The 19,508-nt window shown below is 35.8% G+C and overlaps 1 protein-coding gene across 1 annotated transcript; it reads right to left on the reverse strand.

The window, feature by feature from the left end:
• Positions 1–3,235: 3,235 nt before the first annotated feature.
• On the reverse strand, positions 3,236–11,885 carry LOC142087525 (homeobox protein CDX-4-like). The gene is made up of 3 exons (XM_075161826.1): positions 11,453–11,885; positions 6,274–6,419; positions 3,236–3,669 (listed from the first exon to the last, which is right to left on the reverse strand). Exons 1-3 carry the CDS (start codon positions 11,883–11,885, stop codon positions 3,463–3,465), a joined length of 786 nt encoding a protein of 261 aa, XP_075017927.1. The 3' UTR covers positions 3,236–3,462.
• Between the last annotated feature and the right edge of the window lie 7,623 nt (positions 11,886–19,508).

The raw sequence follows: 19,508 nt of genomic DNA on the forward strand, positions 1-19,508 counted from the left end.
CATTTACCAGAATTCTTTTTCCCTTTCCAGGTGCATGCATCATCTCATTGCAGGTCCACATTCTTTTGTTTAGAAATAGAAATGTGTAACTCATTAGGCAAATTTGGATATGTTCATTTGTTGAAGTAAGGCAAGTCAAGAGTCAGATACACTGTCCAAACCCTGTCAGAGACAGAGTAAGAATTTTCTTCTTTCAGCTGCTTGCCATTTTCCCCTCTTTATGGCTTCCCATCCTCCTGATCTGGTAATATGACTGCACATTTAATCGCTCTCTGATTTGGTGTACTAAGAATGATCCATGTTATTCTAAAAGGATTTAATAATGTTTTTTTCCCTTGGATTATTTTGAGAAACAGCTGTGGCACTACACTTAAATTTAAAGGGTCGTTATGATCTAGATGGAGGGTAGTTATGCACAGTGCAAGATAGGGAGAATAGCTTTTATTTGACTTAGCTGTAGCCAGAGAAGATAAACTGATACAGTTTTTAGGCTTAGAGATCATTATCTAGTGCATGAAAGAGATAAAAGTGCATGAAAGAGATCTCCCCCAGCTATTTATTAATATATGCTTTGAATGCATTTAAAATAGACCTGATGGAAAAAATTCAGGGTGAAGATCGTGAAAAAGGAAAACACTTTTTATTGACAAGACTGATTTTAAACATCTCATAGGAGGTGCTTTGTATCCCATTCAAACTCCCATTTGTAGGAGTAGTCTCATTTAAAATGTTTCCTTTATGAACAGTGATTGTTCTGAAGTACAATCAATGGCTTCAGTGGCTCTTCTGCCCAGTTTGTCAGAACAGCATGGCGTTTCCTGACTGCCTGGCTCCTGACTGGAGCTTGTTTAGAAACTGCAAGATGATAATTTTGAATATGTTGAATGTGAACCTCGTAAATAACTATGTAAATTTTTTATTTCAATTTTGACATAAATTAGAAAGAAAGAAATTTTAAGTTAAACTATGCATTTCTGGTATACAAGTATAATGAATGACATGTTGTATGTTTATAGCTCTTTACTTGCCATTCTTCCTTGTTAATTTGAAAACTGATCACAGAAAAAAAATCTAGAAACTAGGAAAAAAGTTTTCTTTCACTCTCCATTTCTCTGTTACTGATACCTTCACAAAAGCCATCACCTGCTCTTCTATAGAGGTAGGCCTTCTAAAAGGTAGGCCTTTTGATATTTTGAGTAGCAAGGTAAAGGTCCTCTTCCCTTTTTTCTTGTATGTCTGAAGTATTACAGCTTCTTTCTTCATGAGTTTCTTGGGAAATTATTTTATCTTCTACATCCTTCATGTATAAAAGGACAACACAGGTAGGGGAGCTGGTGGAACTGGGAAAACCTGCTCTCCCAAATCTGTTACAGGGCAAATGTATGGATTTCTTTGAGTAAAAAGCAGAGCAGAGCAGCATGTGTGTGACTTGCTGTCTGCTAGCATGTGTACTTCTCTTAATATAAACAAAAATAGATCTGTTGTGTGCATGTTCTATAACATGCTGCTCTGTCTTCTAAAATGTCCATGCGATCACATAATGCTATAATATCAGTGAGCAGTTTTAGAAGATGCTGAATTAAAGCCATGCAGATGTAGTCTCAATTTCTCATAGGGTTGAGTTTCATAAATATTTATATACGTAAGATTTTTTGTTTGCAATTTGTTTGCATTAAGATATGTCCATTTATTTTAACCATATGAATAAGAAATTATTAGCAATATATTGGAGAACCACCCACAAAATGCTTACAATCAGTAAGATTTTATTCTGTTACAGATTTTCTTCCTAGCTTAGCTTGAGACATTTATGTCTACAATTTTATAACTTAGTATTTATTTTTGAAGAGAGTTATTATCATAACTCCTAATAGAATTACTTTCATGGAGTTACTCTAACAGAGTTATTTTTAAATAATTGGGAAACAGTGAGGCACATTTTCCAATGTAAGTGATCTAATTTATTGAATCCAATAAATTGGATTTGACAAGTTCTGTCCATGTTACTCAGTGCATTATCAATGCTTGTTGACACTAAGAAAAGCAGAATTTGATCTGCTGTTTCTGAGACCAAGAGTTTTATGTTGTTAAAATAAGTGATGTGTGACTTTTCATATGCCAGATAACAGTGTTTTCTGTTTGTTTTCTTCTGTTTTCCCTTTTTATTACCTTTGCTCCTGATGACATTTTCAGTAAAATTAAATTTTTCCAATAGAGCACTTACTTGTATGCTATCAAAAAGCTCATATTATGAAATTCCAATGAATAGTACTACTGAAGGGTTTGGGGATTTTTTTAGTGCTTTGGGTTTTCTTTCTACTTTTCCCAGACTCATCAGTTGTCTTCTATATACCATTGCTACCTTCTCACCTGCCAACATGGACCAATAATTAAAGCTAATCACACTGTGAACATGTTTATCCTTAATTCGTGCTCTTTCAGGGGTGCTCATGGAGTGAACACTTCTTTTGTTACGTGCTTGCTGTGACTTTGTGAATGCCAAGCTGCTTGATGACAGCTTCGAAATACAGTGTCAGCTACTTTGACTTTAGCCTGAAATAAGTGTCATGTATAAAATCAGTGGCCCAAGACTGCTACTATTTCACTTAAAAGGTTTACGGATATTAAACAAATTCTTTATTTGCTTTTTGGTGGTTTGCTGGTAGTAGCAGTTCTTTTTCCATTACATTTGTGCTCATACTTTTGAGCAATAATCTGTGCATTCATTGAAGATTGAAGTAATACCGGTATCTTCCAAACTATTTGGCATTTACTAACGTGCATGACAAATTGCTGCATTTCTTACAATTGAACAAATCTTGGCAGGTTTGGTATGACATGATATATCTGTAACTATTGCTTAGGAGATTGGCATGCTTGAATTACATGGGGCAAAGATGATTTGTTTTATTTAATTAAATGCAATATGTTGGCATAGCAACATTGTTATGTTTCTTGAATGTTTAAAAGTGTTTTAAATGTTTTGTTGTTTTTAAAAAGTAGCATTCTTTTCAGTACACTTAAGTGTGAATATTTATTAACATCTACGGTTTACTCTAATTATATAACATGTAACAAACCAAATACACCCAGCATCTTATATTTTATGCAATAATACTCTATAATCAGTTCACTTAGTTTTCTGTGTATATATATGATCAGACTAGAACTACGTTTACTTGAATCTTCACTTGTATCATTCTTTGTGTCAGTGTCTGAAGCAAATTACTTCCTACTCAAAGATTTTGCGTGATGAATCTTAGTAGCGCAAGTTCCCTGAGATTTCTGCAATAATTAAAATATTTTGATAATAGTCCCAGATCCTGTACTTAGAAATCAGCACTCTGAAGACAGTTAAATGAGAATGGTCCTTTGCAAAGTTGAGTTTTCAGGGGCACGGGAGGAGGCAGGGAAATCCATTCTTGCTTTTTCTTTTTTTCTTTTTTTTTTTTTTCCCTCTGTTCATTCTGAAACTATGACTTGATGAATGTCATTAGGCTGTAATCCATTTATTCCATGTGGTGGTGGGAACAGAGAACTAGATATTTCGTTTGGACTGAGTGAACCAGAGTCACTCTGAACTGAGCCCCCGCTGCCATCAAACTGAGATATTTTCTTCTTGATGATTTTTCTTTCTTTGGCTCGGCGATTCTGGAACCAGATTTTCACCTGTGGTGTTATAAATGATATCTGATTGATTCAAAGCAGTGGTCAACTTTTTACAGTAATAGTAGCAATGAAAATATAGATATGTTAAAAAAAACAAATGAACAAAACCAACAAAAAACCCCCCACCCCACAAAACCCCATAAACCCTAAACCAAAAAAACCAACACTGGCTTTGTGCACTGAAAATTTTTTTAGTTACTCTGTATTCATTTTCTATGTCATAATCAATAGAAAATTACTTTCTTTTCTTAGACCTGGTGTAAAGTGAACTTGCTCTGTAATATTTAGGAACAGAGGAGTCAGCTTAGTTGTTTAGACTCAGGGTCCACCTAGTTCATCATCTAAGCTTTGACAGTGCCATGTGTTGTTACGGAATAATTTTGAAGATTACTTCTTCATCTGCGTTACAGATTAATTCAAACACAAGTAGTGAGGGTCCTTTTTCTTCATTTATATTGTGAGTGATTTGTGTGTGTATGTATATTCTTATTATGTGTTTTAAGTGTTTCACATTTTTTTGTTACTGGGCTATATATTTATATATGTAAAATACATATATATATACTATGTCATGTATAAATAGATCTATCAGCTCTACTCAATGAATTTCCCAGGCTAATTGTGCATATGAAAAGACTCTTATCTGTTTGAAATCTACTTTTAGTTTAAGTATCTATATTTTCTTTCCTTATGTGAAAGTGTGAATGGGTAGAAAACCCCGTTTGTGTTTTCTTTATCGTTAATTTTCTGTGTTCTCACTTTACAGTTTCTCTTATATCCTTTAAGGTGTGTTTAATACAATATTATATGGAAAGTTGTACCATTGCTTTATATTAAAAATATCTTTTATTATTTTCCAAATAGTTATTATTTTATTGCCTTACTGGTAATGACAGTAAGAAGCATTTAGCTTTGACGTGAGTCCTGTAGAAATGCAGATAGATTATGTATTTTGTCTTCATTATACTTGAAGGAAATTTACCAGTCAAAAATTGGATGGCTTCAAGAGCAACAACTATGTAAAAGGAAACTATTGATTTTATGCGGTATCACTGGTTACTCCAGGCATGTCTGTGTTTTAAATCAGGCAGCTTGCATAACATTAAAGCAGAGGTTTTGGATCTTTTATAATTGCAGTTCTCTGAAAATTTCTGATGGAGCTACATCCTACTGTATAACAAACTTCAGTCCATCAATGATAGACTTGTTTTTTGTAGTTACTTTCTGGGGCCACTTATAGTCTGCGGAGTGTAATCTATGTACTATTTAGGTCTGAGATTGAACATCACTGCATCCAGTGCTTGATCCTAAAATATCGTTGCTTATCTGTGTATCCTTACTCTTCCAGCCTCAATTGGTCCCTCTCTATTCCATTTTCTTGCACAGACTGAATGCAGCAGCAGAGGAGGCCACTGAAAGAGGAGAATATTTTAGAGAACTGAATATGTATCTTCAGAAAGAACAAAAGTTTGTAGAATTCTAAAAAGAAAGATCTTTTGTTTAAATTTACCTGGGGCAATAAATCTGGTTGCTAAGGTATGAGATGCCTTATTCAGTATTGCCAAATCTTCCCTTATCCTCCAACTGTAGCAGAATCATTGCAATTCTGTTGTGTAAGGAGGGTTGGATTCAACAGTTACCATATTTGCAGACTGCAGAGCTGTGCCTCGTAAGCGTGCTGTCCAACACAGTGATTTTAGGAAATTCTTTATCCTGAATTCCTCTAGTCTTTGTATGGACACAGCTAAGATCCCTGGGCCCCTGCTTAGGAGACTATATTTATTCAGGACAGAGCCTAAATATGTACTTGATATGAATGAATGCAGAGCTGCTTTCCAGAGAAGCAATGGATGTAAGTATGCACTTGAAAATTTCCTGAATGGATAGTCTTGGCTACATGTATGTGTATAATAGGCATAAACATTTGGCACCAAATTTTATAGCCTAAAGCATCCTGTATATAGTGGGTGTGAACTACTACTACAGGTGAAGTACCTGTGAATATGATAGCAAAAAGAAATCCTGACTTGAAAATCAAAGGCTGTAAAAACTTCTTAAAATGTGCTGAAATCTAACTGACTGAGGAAAAATGTGACCTGTGGAAATAGTGACAGTAAATTTGTAACATAAAATACATAGATATCTCGTTTGATTGCTCTTTGAATGCTGAGTTTTCATTTTCCTGGCTTACAGCTGAAATATATCCAATGCCTTGGATTTTTTCCAGCCACCATTTTGTGTGATTGCAAGAAGAAATAACATGGTGAATGTCATAACTGTTGAGAACATAGCTAAGGTAATGTTAAGCTGAACTGTTTAAATTCTAGCTGACTAGCAAGCTGTTATGTACGTAAGAATAAGTACTTTTTCCAGTATAAATGAATTCCTAATGTTTAGTTACCCGTAATTGGAGGTTTCTGTCAAAATAGCCTATTTAATAATTTGTATTTGCATAGTATATTCTCTGTGTGTCAAGTATACTCACAAACTTTATCATGGTTGCCTTCGCACTACCTTTGGATACAGAACGTGAATGCTGCTCATGTCCTCTGGCAGTAACAGTGTCTGATGAATGGGTGTGTATGAATGATAGTCTCTGTGTACCTGTCTTTCAGATAGTCCCAGGTTAGCTGCAAGTTCTGACTTTCTCCTTATTGTAATATATCTGTTGCAGTGAAATTCCTTCTCTAATTCTAGTCTCTGATGATCTGTGTAAACAACTCGGTACTTTTCTTTTGTTCTTGTTTTACCTGTTTAAGAAAGAAATATTATTAATATGTTGAATTTGATTTTCTATAGCATCTTTCTTTCAAACATCTCAAACATTTTACAGACATCCATTAAACTACAGAGGACTTGCATGGGATTGTTTTCTGTGTTACAGAGAAGGAATATGAGGTTCAGAGTGAATAAGTGAGTGAGTATTGGTTATCATAACTGTCTTTTCCTCTTTATCTCCCTCTCTCTGTAAACATACATTTATATGTAAAGCTCAAGTGAAGCATCTTAAATAATTCATAGCAGTACATAATTGGTGCTGGCAATATTTGATCTCACAGGGGTTTCATTTCAGTGTTCATTGAAATTACTTCCGTGTATATGTGGGCATAAATACACAGGATTTCGAGACTGAAGTTCAGTCACAATTTGTTTAATTGTACCGTGACCTAATTCTTTATTTGAGTTTTTGAAGATCACCTCTCTAACGCAAAGAAATGTCCTACTAGAAGTGCTTTCACTCTCTTGTGTGGCCATAGGACATGCTTATAAGTTCAATAATAATTTGAATTTATTTTTTCAGAAAGGTCCAGTCTTGCAAGATGCTGAGTGCCTGTAGAGCTATTACTGGGGGTACTCTGTGTGCTGAGCTTCCCTTTCGAGTTGAAGGCACTTGGCAATTTGTAAGACGAGGCAATAAAATACTTGTAAAAGGATTTCGGTATCATCCTCTAATGTGTAAAAGAAATATTCTTAGATATATTGGATGAATACTGTTAAGAGAAGCATTACTTGATGTTTAGAAGATCTCTCTCATTTCATAGACTTTTAAAAACAATTCTTCATATAATAATAATACAGAGAGATCACTTTTCAACTTATTTGTTCTCCTTTGCACTTTCAACAGCCAACTAGATAGTTTTCCTTTTTCTTCTGATCTTCCCAGGTTTTTTTTGAAGTGAGTTTTCTGGGACAAACTGTAGGACAAAGACTCCTTTAAAGTGGTTCCCTAAAATCCATTGAGGTGTTAAGATGAAGCACACGCCACACAAAGGAGCGACAAGGAGATCTTATCAGAACCCCTTTCACATTCAGAAACACAAGCCAATTGGTTTGGAATTTACAAGCCCTAAACAAATGTCAGACTCTTTCATCCTCGCAGAGGAAAAAAGGACAGAAATAGATGAAGGAATATTTTTGTCCTCAGTTCTCTCTAATTTTTGGACCAACATTGAGGATAGACTGAGATATTTTTATCTGAAGGCTAGAGGTAGACATAGCTTAAGACATTTTGAAATACGCATAACTAAGGATGTTTTTGCAAATCCTATGCCACTTTGACTTCACGTGTGCAAGATTTTCCTGCCTAAATTTGCAGGACTAAAACAATCATCAAACTGAGTTTACTTTTTTTTCAAGGTACAAATTGTTGGCTTTGAAATATTTGCTCTAAGTGATAGTTATAATGTTAACAATAGTATAGATATTCAGGTTCCTTGTAAACTGAAGGCTTAGAAGGTAGTCTTTGAAAACAAGTTAAAATTCAACAGGGTTATTCCGGCTTCACTATAATCAGCAAATATAACCATGATTTGAGGGGGTGGAGAAAAGGAGTAGTTCTCCCCATTCCCGTTGGTCATAAAATTCACAGAGCATTTCTTCTGAAGACAATAAAGCTAGGAGAAGGCCTCTTTATTTGCTGTGAAAATCATCACCCTTTCCGGCAATATAACTCCTGAAGAAAGGAGGGAGAAGGAAGAGACAAGGCTGCATATCAAAGCAAAGAGAAGTGTTGAAAGGGTCTGTTGCCTCAATATGACAGATAGGCCTCAAAACCTCAGACAATGTAGGCCAGTGGAAAATAGATGTCACAACTAGTTTACAAAGCAAAATAAATTAGCATTAGAGGAGAGGCCTGGCCTTTTTTCCTGCTTTTCTGTTTTGCTTTCTGGCTGTGTTTCTGCTGTGATGTAATCTGAATTGCTTGTACATCACTGCTTGTTTAAACAAAGACATAAAATGTGTTGACTGTAGTTCAAAAAAAAAAGCTGAGGCTGATCTTGCAAAATATAAAAATAATGTTGTCCTTTTGTTCCGTCCCCTTAAAGTCCATTCTCTTTCTGAGAAGGGTCACTCCCAGGTGAAATTTCATATAAAGTTTTAGAAGATATAAAATCTATTTTCTAGGCCCTTGTTTGGATACCTTCTTTTCAGTAAGTTTCATGCCTTGAAGGCTTACGCGCTCTCATAAAATACACATTTTACACTGTTGATTACACAGGCTTTAGAAATTAATTGCTCTGAAGTTCTGCTCTTACCTAACTGAAGTTGATAGGGCATTTTGTCATTGATTTTTAGTAAAAACAGGATCGGACTGTAAGGAATTTTGTACATGTTCTTTTTCTCATTCTGATAGCCTGTCTGGGAAGATATCTTTACCAAGCCCACTTTCGATGTTTGTTTTTTAAAATTTCTTATTGCCTCATATGTTTGCAATGTTTGTGCATTTGAAATAAAAAAAGGTTTGGTTCTGAATATACAGTTACAGTCTTTTAGTAAGAGGATATATAATTTCGAATCAAATTTTGTCTGTTGAAAGGACATAGTACTTCTGTCTTCGTGATGTTGTTTCATCCTGAGAATTGACTTGGTCAGGTAAATTTTCATTTCACTTTTCCTGCAATTTAATTTTTTGTATAAAATGGTAAATACAAATATTGAATCAGAATGGAGTGTATTTAATAGAGTCTAAATAGAGGGGAAAAAATGCCATTAACATTCCCTCCTCAACAATAATTCCCATTGTCTTTAGGACAGTATTTCAGTAGGCTCCCTCATTTAGTTAGATGTGTTTTGATTTCTGTTATTCAGTGCTGCTCACATACATCGACGTGAGTACACGCCACTAGTGAAGTTAAGGACATACACATATTTATGTATATAAATATATTTGTGACGTTTAGGGCTGTAATTCTGAAATTTTAGAGCAATGAACTGTATTAAGCAGCGATAATATTGAAGGGGAGGAGCCAGTAGCTCCTTTGATAGCGTGAATGATATTATGGCAATAAGGAAAAACAGAGAGCACATCTGTTTCAAAGAGTGGTTATAATGGCATCAAGTAAGTTTTCTTACATTATCTTCTAGAGAAAGCATTGATAAATTAATATGTAGCTGTTACATGCATAATTTTAGCCTTGTCGTTATTTGTTTTAATTTCCTTTCATTTTTCACAACTTTTTATGTGTTGGTATGAAAATTTTCCAGTATTTACAGTTAACGTTATTTTAAAAACACCAATGAAAAGCCAGATCTGTTCAGTACTTTTCTTATTTTACAAAATACCACATTCGTGCTTTATTCTCCCAAACCCTTTTTTTAAGCTGGGTTGATGTCTTGAGCCCAATTCTGTGAAGTCCTGAGCTGTTTTTAACACTTCAGAAGATTGGGCTTTAGGAATGTACAGCCTCAGGACATGTATCTATTGACAGGCCCGGATTCACCTGTCCAGAATTGTTCATAAAGTATTTTGGCATGTGTGTAAATTCTGTGTAAGTGCTTTTCAGACTAGAGATTAATTTAAGCACATAACTGCTTTTCTGAATTGCATATATATTTTATGAAGTTGAGCAAGTGTGTGGAAAACCTTTCAGGGTCTTCCATGTCTGTGTAATAAGTGTAAAACTAGGATTTAGATATTTTTAGTTTTATTCTTTAAGAATGCTAACACATTTAAAATTCAGTGACAACATGACAGAGGCAGGGTTGCCTCATTGACATTCAGTAGTCTCAATTGAATTTGGTCTACACTCAGCTCTTGCATCACTTCTACACCTGCAAATCTCCAATGATGTTAATGAAGTTACTGCTGATTTACATGAGTATACATAAGGGGGAAAAAACAGACTATAAATCTGCTTGGCTTTGAAGACCTTTGTAGAGGCTCCAAGTGGAAGGATGGCATTGTGATATCTTAATGTTCACTAGACGTTTTATATTTAGTAACAGTGGGAAAACAATGTGTATCTGCTTTATTACTAAGAAACAATTACCAGACTAATTTTGCTCTTGAGTAATAACCATTTGAAGGAGGATTGTGTCTCAAGCGGCAGTGCTGATTTTCTGTGTCTTCTAAGATTGCTCCAATTGTAATTGCTCTTCTTTCTCTAGACCATTTTCTTTGATGCTCTGTAACACACACTTACTACTTTTAACCTTAACAATAGATTTAGCAAAGCTTGGTACACCCAATTTACACCTTGGGAATATACACCGAAAGGTTCATCTGGCATGCAGCTTGTGACAAAACCAGGCGCATCAATGAGTGACACTTGCAAGAAAGTGATTTTTATTTGTGTAATTGTGGCAAGCTGCAAAATTCTGGTACGCGAGAAAAATGGTATAAAACCGATTTAAAACTAAATGAAAAGGAAGCTTAACTGATGAGATATGTGGTCTGCAAACAAAATAGCCTACGCTGATCATTTGAGTCAGATTACTTCTCTAGGAATATTTCTTCTCACCTAATAAATCTAGGTAGAAAAATAAAAGACACAGGAACAACAGCAGAAAATTGCATAATCACTACAGTTGGATCAGAGCACATAATTTTGAGCACATACTTTTCTTTAAAAGTATTGAAAAGTCTGTAAAGATTTAAAAAGATCAACCTGATTTTGTATTGATATTTACCTTGCGGCACAAAATAATTATGTAGCATTTTTGCCTGTAACTGTTAAACGTTGCTGCATTCGTTGTTCCATAACGTTCTCGCGTTTTTCATCCAAAATGCTTTACGTAATGTTACAACAAAGGTTCCTGGACTAGAGTGAGATGCAGCCATATCTAAACACAACAGCCATTCCACTATAGTAACCCCATAAAGCCTTTATGGGATGAAAGTGAAACTAGTGCAAATTTAGTTAAAACTGCATTAAACAGCAGTAGGTTAAATAAATGTCATAAATGACCCACCAACCTGTGTGCTTCAAGTAAAGTTAATTATTTATAAGATCAGTGATAGCAGAAGATGCTTTCTCGGGTTGAAAGTTGAATATATACTTACCAGTAGTGTTAGCTTGCACTGTTTTCCTCATCCATTCATAAGAGCTGTGCCTTTGGCTGTTGGGAGAGATTTGCTGTGTATTAATTGTATCTACAGGAGGTAACCCCCCAGATCCAGCAGGATGGAGGGAGCTGTAATCAGCAGAACTGTAGGAGACCTGTCCAGGAGGCGAGCCATTGATCTGTGCAGCAGCAACCGTGCTGGAAGGTCCTGGGCCGTAAGCGTTCCAGTCCTCCCTCTGTGGGCCATAGTGAGATCCCCAGGTTCCCGCAGGCTGTCCATGGGTGTCCAGGGTCGGCACATGATGATATCCCATGTAATCTGAATAGGGTGGAGTAGACACAAAGTTTTGCACTGGCAGGTTGTTGCTGCTGCACCTTGCAGATCCTGGATACATGCTGGTTTCTTTATCCAAGAGAGAGCTCACATACATGATTGTCACAGATTGTAAATATGTTGTCACAACATCTTGTTCTTCCGCATTTTCTTTCGCTGCTTAAAAAGAATTGTGTTTGATTTTCTTTAATAATGCCACTCTGCTTGGAATCTTCTACTTCATCCTCTTTTATTATCAACTGTGTTACCAGGTGCTGGTGGTAATGGTTTACCAAGATCTTGTCTGACGTCAGCCTAACTGCCTGCCTCATAATTACATTTACATTCAAATGAAGGGCTGACCAACCCACCTTTCTGCTAGTTCTGGTGCTTTCTCTTTTAGAGAACTTTTATCTATCCTATTACCCTTCCCTGATATTCAACAGCAATTCCGGTGCTGTAAGATGATGCAACAGCTGTTTGTATTTGTAACTTAGAAAATAAGTTTTTTAAGAAAAACAGTGATAACTATAATAGCAATGTTCAAATGATTCTTGTCCGAAACCTTTATTTTTGTGATGTGTTATCAATCAACAAGTAAATCTGTTACTCTCTTAATTTCTCAGCTACTCAAAAAAATCTCATTTTTACTTCTTAAATTAAGGGACACAGTCAATTTGAATACTTGCAAGGCAATAACTTCAGAATACAGAGCACCTTGTAAAAAGCATGTCTTGAATAAAACTGTCTCAAAATTTTTCCCCTCATTATTGATGTTTGTAAGTGGATTTCCAGCATGGGAGAAATTAAGGCTCTAACTGTAATGCACATGTTCATACTCTCCCCATACAGACTGGTTTAAAGAGATCCTTCATCTGGTGGCCATTGCAAACTGATAAATCTTAAAAAGCAGACAATAAATCTTCCTAATGAAGGTGGTGCCAGAAGTACAAAGAAAATGACTGTAAAAAGTATTGAAAAAAGTCTTTGATTAGGCCCAGTAATATTGTTGGCTTCTGTTTCAATCTGAAGACAACCTTTATCTGCCTGAAAGGCTGGGTTCCTTCCTCTGAAACTGCTGTATAGTAGTTTGTTTGCAGTGAGGGCAGCTTAGGTAAGTGCAATCAGCAGTGAGAAACATCTGGGTTATCAAGTTAGTGGATCAGAACTGCCTTGAAGCTTTTCCGTAAAGCGCCTGACACATGGGTGCTCTATAGGTCAATGTAAGTGTTCCCGCTGAGAAAAATTATTCTGAAGGTGGTTTTATATGTCGTTAGTAAGAGCTTGATATTAACATGGGAGAACTAAACCATACCTTATGACTTGAGAATTGCCTTTATATGGCTGTCTAGCTACAATTTGTAGAGTGAATTTGATATATTTTTCATTTCGATGGATTTCTTTGCAATGAGCTATTTGTCAAGGGGTATGCTTGCAAAAGAGGTGCAAATTACAATGAGTTGTTTCCCTTTACAAAGGTGTGGTTTTTCATTCAGTATCCTTTGTATTTTGACACTAGTCGTATTCACACATCCCTTCTAATTCCAGCACTAAAGGATTCTAAGTGTGTACTTAAAGAGAGAAAGGATATTCCTCTTCTGGTTTGTGGTTTTTTTTTTTTTTTGAGGAAAGAATTTTTACTGACAAGTGTAGCAAAATCTTTATAATTCATTTTGCTATATTTACAGATTTATCAATCCTTGGGATCCTGAGAATGTTGAGGAAAGTTGTATCATGGGATAGGACATGGAAAAAGTAAGGCCTTCTGTAATTGGCATACCCTTATAAAAATAGACATTAGAAAAAATTGGAATGGACTCTTACTCCCTTAATCTTGAAAGAAAAGGAATTGTAATACAATTTTTGAGAGCCCACAGACTTTTTAGTACTGATATGTATTAAAAAGAACAAAGAACTCCACTGAGCATCATCCAAATTAAACAAGGTATGTTTCCTATACTGGAAGTATCCTTGGCATCTTTGGCCTATTTGTGAGCATTAAATTCTGATGTATTGCTAAATGTTATGCAGAGCTGTCAGTCGTAGGCAGATCCATAGGAGGTGAAGTTTTGTCTCCATTGGCTGTATCTGAAATCCATTGACATAGTACAAATGAACATTGGTTGCTCATAGATTTCAGATCAGATGCATTGTTTGACTTCTACTCCTAAGCACACCATTTTCACATCTCAGGGAATGACATTTAATTTCATAGAATGCGTTAGATGATGATAACATTTTTAATCCCTGGTTTTCCTCTTTCTTTATGGGATGCCTCCGTGCGTACCCTCCACGATTGCACTATCACCTAATCCTATTTTTTTGTGTCTCAGAGCTTTATCCTTTATTCTCTGTTCTTCTTTTATCTTTTGTTTATGCTCCTCCTTTCCCTTTCTTGTTTTGCCTGTTCCATTATCTGAATTTTCTTTAGATCTATTTCGATTCTTTCCAGAACGTAATTAGATCAAGATATGCCAATGGCGAATTGCTACACTGAGTTGATATCGGCTAACAATAGTAAGCTTTGAATAAGGCATTTTGTTTAAAAAGATTTACATAGCAGGATAAGATTGCTGGGTAGGACTGCAGATTTTTAACACCAAAGTGAGAATAAGATAACTAAAATGGCAACATTCAAATGATCTTCTGCACCCTGACTCTTATGCCTCCCATTTTGTGTAACAGAACCACGTGGATGTATTAAAAAGGAACCATACCTTTGCATGTAGTCTGGTAGTTTGAGGCTACCAAAATTTTGGGGTTGATGTTTTTTGAGAGCTTATGGACTGTTAATCTGAGTCTGCCTTCCCTAGAGTCATTTCTTGGCCATGTGCATGTCCTCCTGCTCAGATCCAGCATGTCAGTAGCTTCAGAGCCACAGAACCACTGCATCTTCAGTGTATAGTAGTAATTTACTGTAGCTCCAAGAACACTTTTAGTGGGCATTGCTGTCCAGAAAAAAAAAAGGAAAAAACGGTGAACTGCCCTTGCCTTTTCCGTATTTGCACTGTGAGGGGATGGCAATGAGTTGCTGGTGGTAGACGAAGGGCTAATGTGCTGTCTATGCCTGTTTAAAGTGCTTGTGGAATTGTCATGTTACTATGGGCCCTCTCCTGACTTTCTGGGGTGGTGGGAAAATGAAAGCAGTTCTGAGGTAGCGGACTAGACATCCAGAAATCTCACCCATATGGAGGTTTGTATTTATACCATTTTCTGCAGCGGGTGATAAAGACAGGACAGGAAAGATCTGTGTAGTATTGGCAGCAAGAGTGCTATGCTCTTTGACATACTTCAGAGAGAGAGATTGCCAGAATAACTGAACTCCAAGGTTATAATTTTCCATTTTTTTTCTCCACCTGTTAAATTGCTATATATAATTTATTTATTTAGCCAGTGTCCACAGGAGTTGCCTCAGTGTTTGTTGAAGTAAAGTTGTATGTGTGTAAAATTAAATGTACTTTGAGATCTTTGGGGAAGAAATTTTTCTAGTTTTCTAACAAGTGGTTGATGAAAATCTAGCAATAATAACAAGCATGGTGATAACCATTGGAACTATTAAAGTTTTGTTTGTACAGGCAATGTAGATGGTATACTATGGTATATGTGCTGTTCTAAAGAGCATTTCCAAACCGGGTAGTAATAATATAATCACAAACATGCAATTAAATGTTTTAATGACAGCTATTATAACTGCAATTTCAGGGACTACTGGTAGATTAAAAGTGGCCTGTATAACAATAACTTACATTAAAAGTGTTTATACCTGTGATAGTTTTTATTAGGAACCCTTACTCATAAAGTTACTCTTCCTTTTATATGGAGATAAGAAGAAACAAATCTGTCCATCTTTGAAGCTTGAAAATTATATGAAATCTATCTGGGGTTTTGTTTCTGAGGTGAAAAAAGCAGGTGAGCTTAGCGTGTCCCATTCTGGCTAAGGTGGTAGGAACAGATGTTTGTTTTCTTGCCTTCAGATGACCACTCTAATAACACATCAGTAACATCAGGCTTAGGAATGCTTCTTGCCCGTATCTTTATAATTGCATGCTTGGAATTTCAATGGAATGGCTAATGACTTTGTTAGTGAACTATGTATTGCTGATAGTTTTAATGCAGTATTTTGGAGGTGTTATTGACCCTTTATCCAAGCTGGGCTTCGTGCGCATACCCATTCCTCCTAAAATTAATAGTCAGCTGTATAAATCTTGAGGAAAGGTCAGTCAGTATGTGACATGCTGTCAACTGAGGTCAGCTCTATTGGAAAAAAATCTGACTAGTCATGAAGGAAGGCAGATGGTTTTAAAATTTTAAAACACAGCTAAAGAGACTTTAGCTCTTGCTTTCACTGAATCTTCTACAAACACAAAGCTTCTGAAAATTTTATTTACCCTTTTTAATTGTGCTGGTTTAATATGCAACAACCTAGTTAGGTCTCATTTTCAGGGCTTGAAATGAAAGCACATGCCAAATTGTATCTCTGTATTGACAGATGTGGCCCAGCCTAGAGAGCTGAACAAGCAATGGTAGCTGAACTATTTTCACTTGCTGAACTGAGCTCTTCTGGGGAAAAAGAAAAAGAGATACATCACAAGTTTCAGTTCCGTACTGTGTGTCTCTCTCATCCCTAATGTGTATTTCTTTTTCATAAGAGACCAACAGTAGGAATAAAAATGTCAGTTGTTCCTGAAGCCTTCCTTAGTGGTTTCATTTTTAATTCCATGCTCTGAAATTTTGCTTGTTAACAAATCCTTTTGAAAAATGATGAAAAGTGACTTGTTGGGAGGATGGTGATTGTATTTACCCTTCTAACTACTGGTTTTCTAACTGCTGCTACCAGTGACTTATCTTTCATTTCTTAATGTTAACTTTTGCATTTTATTAAAAGCAGCAACAATATATTTCATGTGTTTCATCTGCATCAGTGTTGTATTTGCCAGGCAAGAATGGTCTGGAGCTAAAGGAAGGTCTTACTATTCTGAAATTTAAATAATTTAAAATCTGCTACAGAATCAATACTGACAGTAATAAGAGTATGTCTTCCTGCTCAAGAAGCAGACATAATATGGCAGGAGTTACAGAGCCTGCATGTGAACTCCAGGTTAAATTGATTCTTTTTCACAGAACCGTGAAAATGAACAGCAAATCCTCTATTGATATTTATTTGGTTTCCTTACTGAGTCATGTAGTATAGGGCTCCCACCTACTGTAACTAATTCATGCTGACCGGAGTATAGCTAGATGGGGTTATTGGGTGCTCACTGTTGAGTCCTTAGGAGGTTCTTTGGTGTGGTCTTTCTTTCATGAGGTAACAAAGGAATTGATGGCCTTTACTGTTTGCCATTCTTGCTATACACATGGTTTATATTCCTGGCAGCCTGGCATTTCTGTTACACAAATTTAACTCTTCTTTCATACTCCCAGGTAAGAGAGATTATTGTCTATATAAAGTCTGTCCTGCCTTAGAGTGACTGTATTTTATTGTGGCTTAGAAGACCAAGAACACTCAGGGTGTATCTTAATTAAGCCTTTCCATTTATTGTGATATCTCTTAGAACAGAGTTACAAAATGTACAAGAAAGTATTTGTGCTCTTTGAATATGAAAACAACTGGCAAACATTTTAATCATAAAACCTGTGCCTATTCTTTTACATAGTGAGGTTTGCACAATATCGTGTCCAACTAGTAACATCCAGTGCCGTTCCAAAATGTGACTGGCTGTGTAAGTCATTTGCAGGGACGCATCATTTACACGTTCTGGCTGTAAAAGCTTGGGTTGGAGTAAGCCTGTACTGCACCAGCAAACTGAATAAGGGTGCTAAAGTAGGCGTATGCTTTTTAATTTTTTTATGGTAAGATCCAGAATGAATATATTTTTCAATCTGCTCCTTGGGTAGAAGGTAGCACATACTTAATGCTCTCTAATGATTGCATAACCCCTAAGCAATTGCAAATACTGCATATTTGAAGTTTTTTGTTTTAGAAATGTCATTTTGGATTGTATATCTTGCTTAGTTGCATGAAGTTTTTGTAGAAGGTCTTGTTTGGTATGCTCTTCTTGGTCTTTTTGTACCATATAGATCACAATTCTCGCTGGGGCCTAAAGATTAGTGAATTCCTCTGAAAATTGGACATACCTTGATCATTCTTTTAATCATAATTAGGATTAAGGGCTTAGATATTCTTGTGATGTAGTCTAAGGTATGCTTTTCTTCTTCAAGGCACTTTGCTAACAACCAATCAATCTTCACAGCAACTCTGCTTTAGTGTCCCTACTTAAAAGTGGTAAGTTATATGATATACCCAAAGTCAGGAAGAAAGTAAGTATTATTCTGAGGACTAGCACCAGTATTTCATGACTCACAATGTTGGACCAAAATACTTTCAGTTGATTTGGGACCAATTTTATGTCTCTCTTATTTTTAATTATACCCAATACAGCATCTAAGCAAAAGCACTATACAAGCTTCTTAGAGAAAAATAGCTTTCTTCTGTTTTTGGTGGGCAACTGTTTAAAGGATTAAAGCACACTGAAAATATTTAGTTGAATAGATTGCTGGTAAGTTTTACAAAAAAATTGTACTGCTTAAAACAATCACTGGCATAACTAGAAGGTTAATAATCTCTAAGGTATTGCCCTGGTTTATAGATACTGCTTTCGGAGCAATAAATTTTAACCTTTGAACATGTGCTTCTGCAAATAAAATCCAGCCTTATTTTGTGTACTTAACAACTTCTGATTGGAAACACATAGCAACCTATAGCAAGCATGCTTTCAGCAAACTGGAGCAGAAATGAGGCAGATCTTCAAAGTGGTCACTTATCTTCCTCCATAACTCTTCTACATGTAAACAAGATAAAACAGGTCGTTTTGCCAGATCCCTCTCTCTTTGAATGATGTTTAAATAATTTTAAAGTGAAAGAAGTTGTGTTCAGATATATTTCTTTTCTTAAAGTTCTTTATTGAACTTCCTTTTCTTTTTCCTTTTAAAAATTTCAATACAAAATTAAACTATCTCATAGAAGTGTGATTAAAATAGGTAGCTAGGAACTTGATCCTACAAAACCCTAGGGCCAGGGTTCTGTGCACTTAGCTAGAACTAGGTCCTAAATTATTGTATATCAGTACATAAGACAAAGTTTCCCTCTGTATTCTTACCTTTTGGAAGTCTAAATCTGGAAATTTTTATTGGTGTGTTGTTTTTTTTCCCTCTAGTATGCAAGCATAATTTTGTTTAATTGGCCAATGTGAGGATGCTTTTCTCCTTGAACCTTTTTCAGTCTCTATTAAGTTAAATATATGTGCGTGTGTGTGTGTTAACTCTAGGTAAAATATCTCTAGCATTTCCCTCTGTAGACAGAATGGTTGTTCTGTGTATTTCCAATGGATTCCTCTTTTGGACACATCCAATGGATATCTCTTTTGGAAGACCAGAGTTTTGGTTTGGTTGCCATGCTCATCAATATGGACGGTAAATCACTTTTGTTCCCACGTGCTGTTTGTCATGTTCCGCTTTTCATAATATGTGGAAATCAGTATGAGTCTGTCTGTTGCTGAACTTTGAATTGCAGTTTCTTCATCTCATTTGTATTACCTATGCGAAGATTCAAACTGCTGTTGCCAGCAAATGGAGCAGCATTGTGAAAGAGTGGGAATTTTACAATGTAGATATGTGTCTATTTAAAGTTGGAATTTTAATCTTACTTAGTAAGAGTCCTTCTTGCAACCATAAAATGGTAAAT

The sequence above is a fragment of the Calonectris borealis genome, chromosome 13 (assembly GCF_964195595.1).
Source record: "Calonectris borealis chromosome 13, bCalBor7.hap1.2, whole genome shotgun sequence".
Lineage (NCBI taxonomy): Eukaryota > Metazoa > Chordata > Aves > Procellariiformes > Procellariidae > Calonectris > Calonectris borealis.

Bases quoted from the DNA above. Each gene is read 5' to 3' on its own strand.
- LOC142087525 (XM_075161826.1), bottom strand. From the start codon at position 11,885: ATGTATGTGAGCTCTCTCTTGGATAAAGAAACCAGCATGTATCCAGGA. The intron at 6,420-11,452 runs GTAAGTATATAT...TTTCTTAAACAG, and splicing joins AGTGCAAGCTAACACTACTG to GTAAAACAAGAACAAAAGAA. The intron at 3,670-6,273 runs GTACACAGAGAC...ATAACACCACAG, and splicing joins TGGGACTATCTGAAAGACAG to GTGAAAATCTGGTTCCAGAA.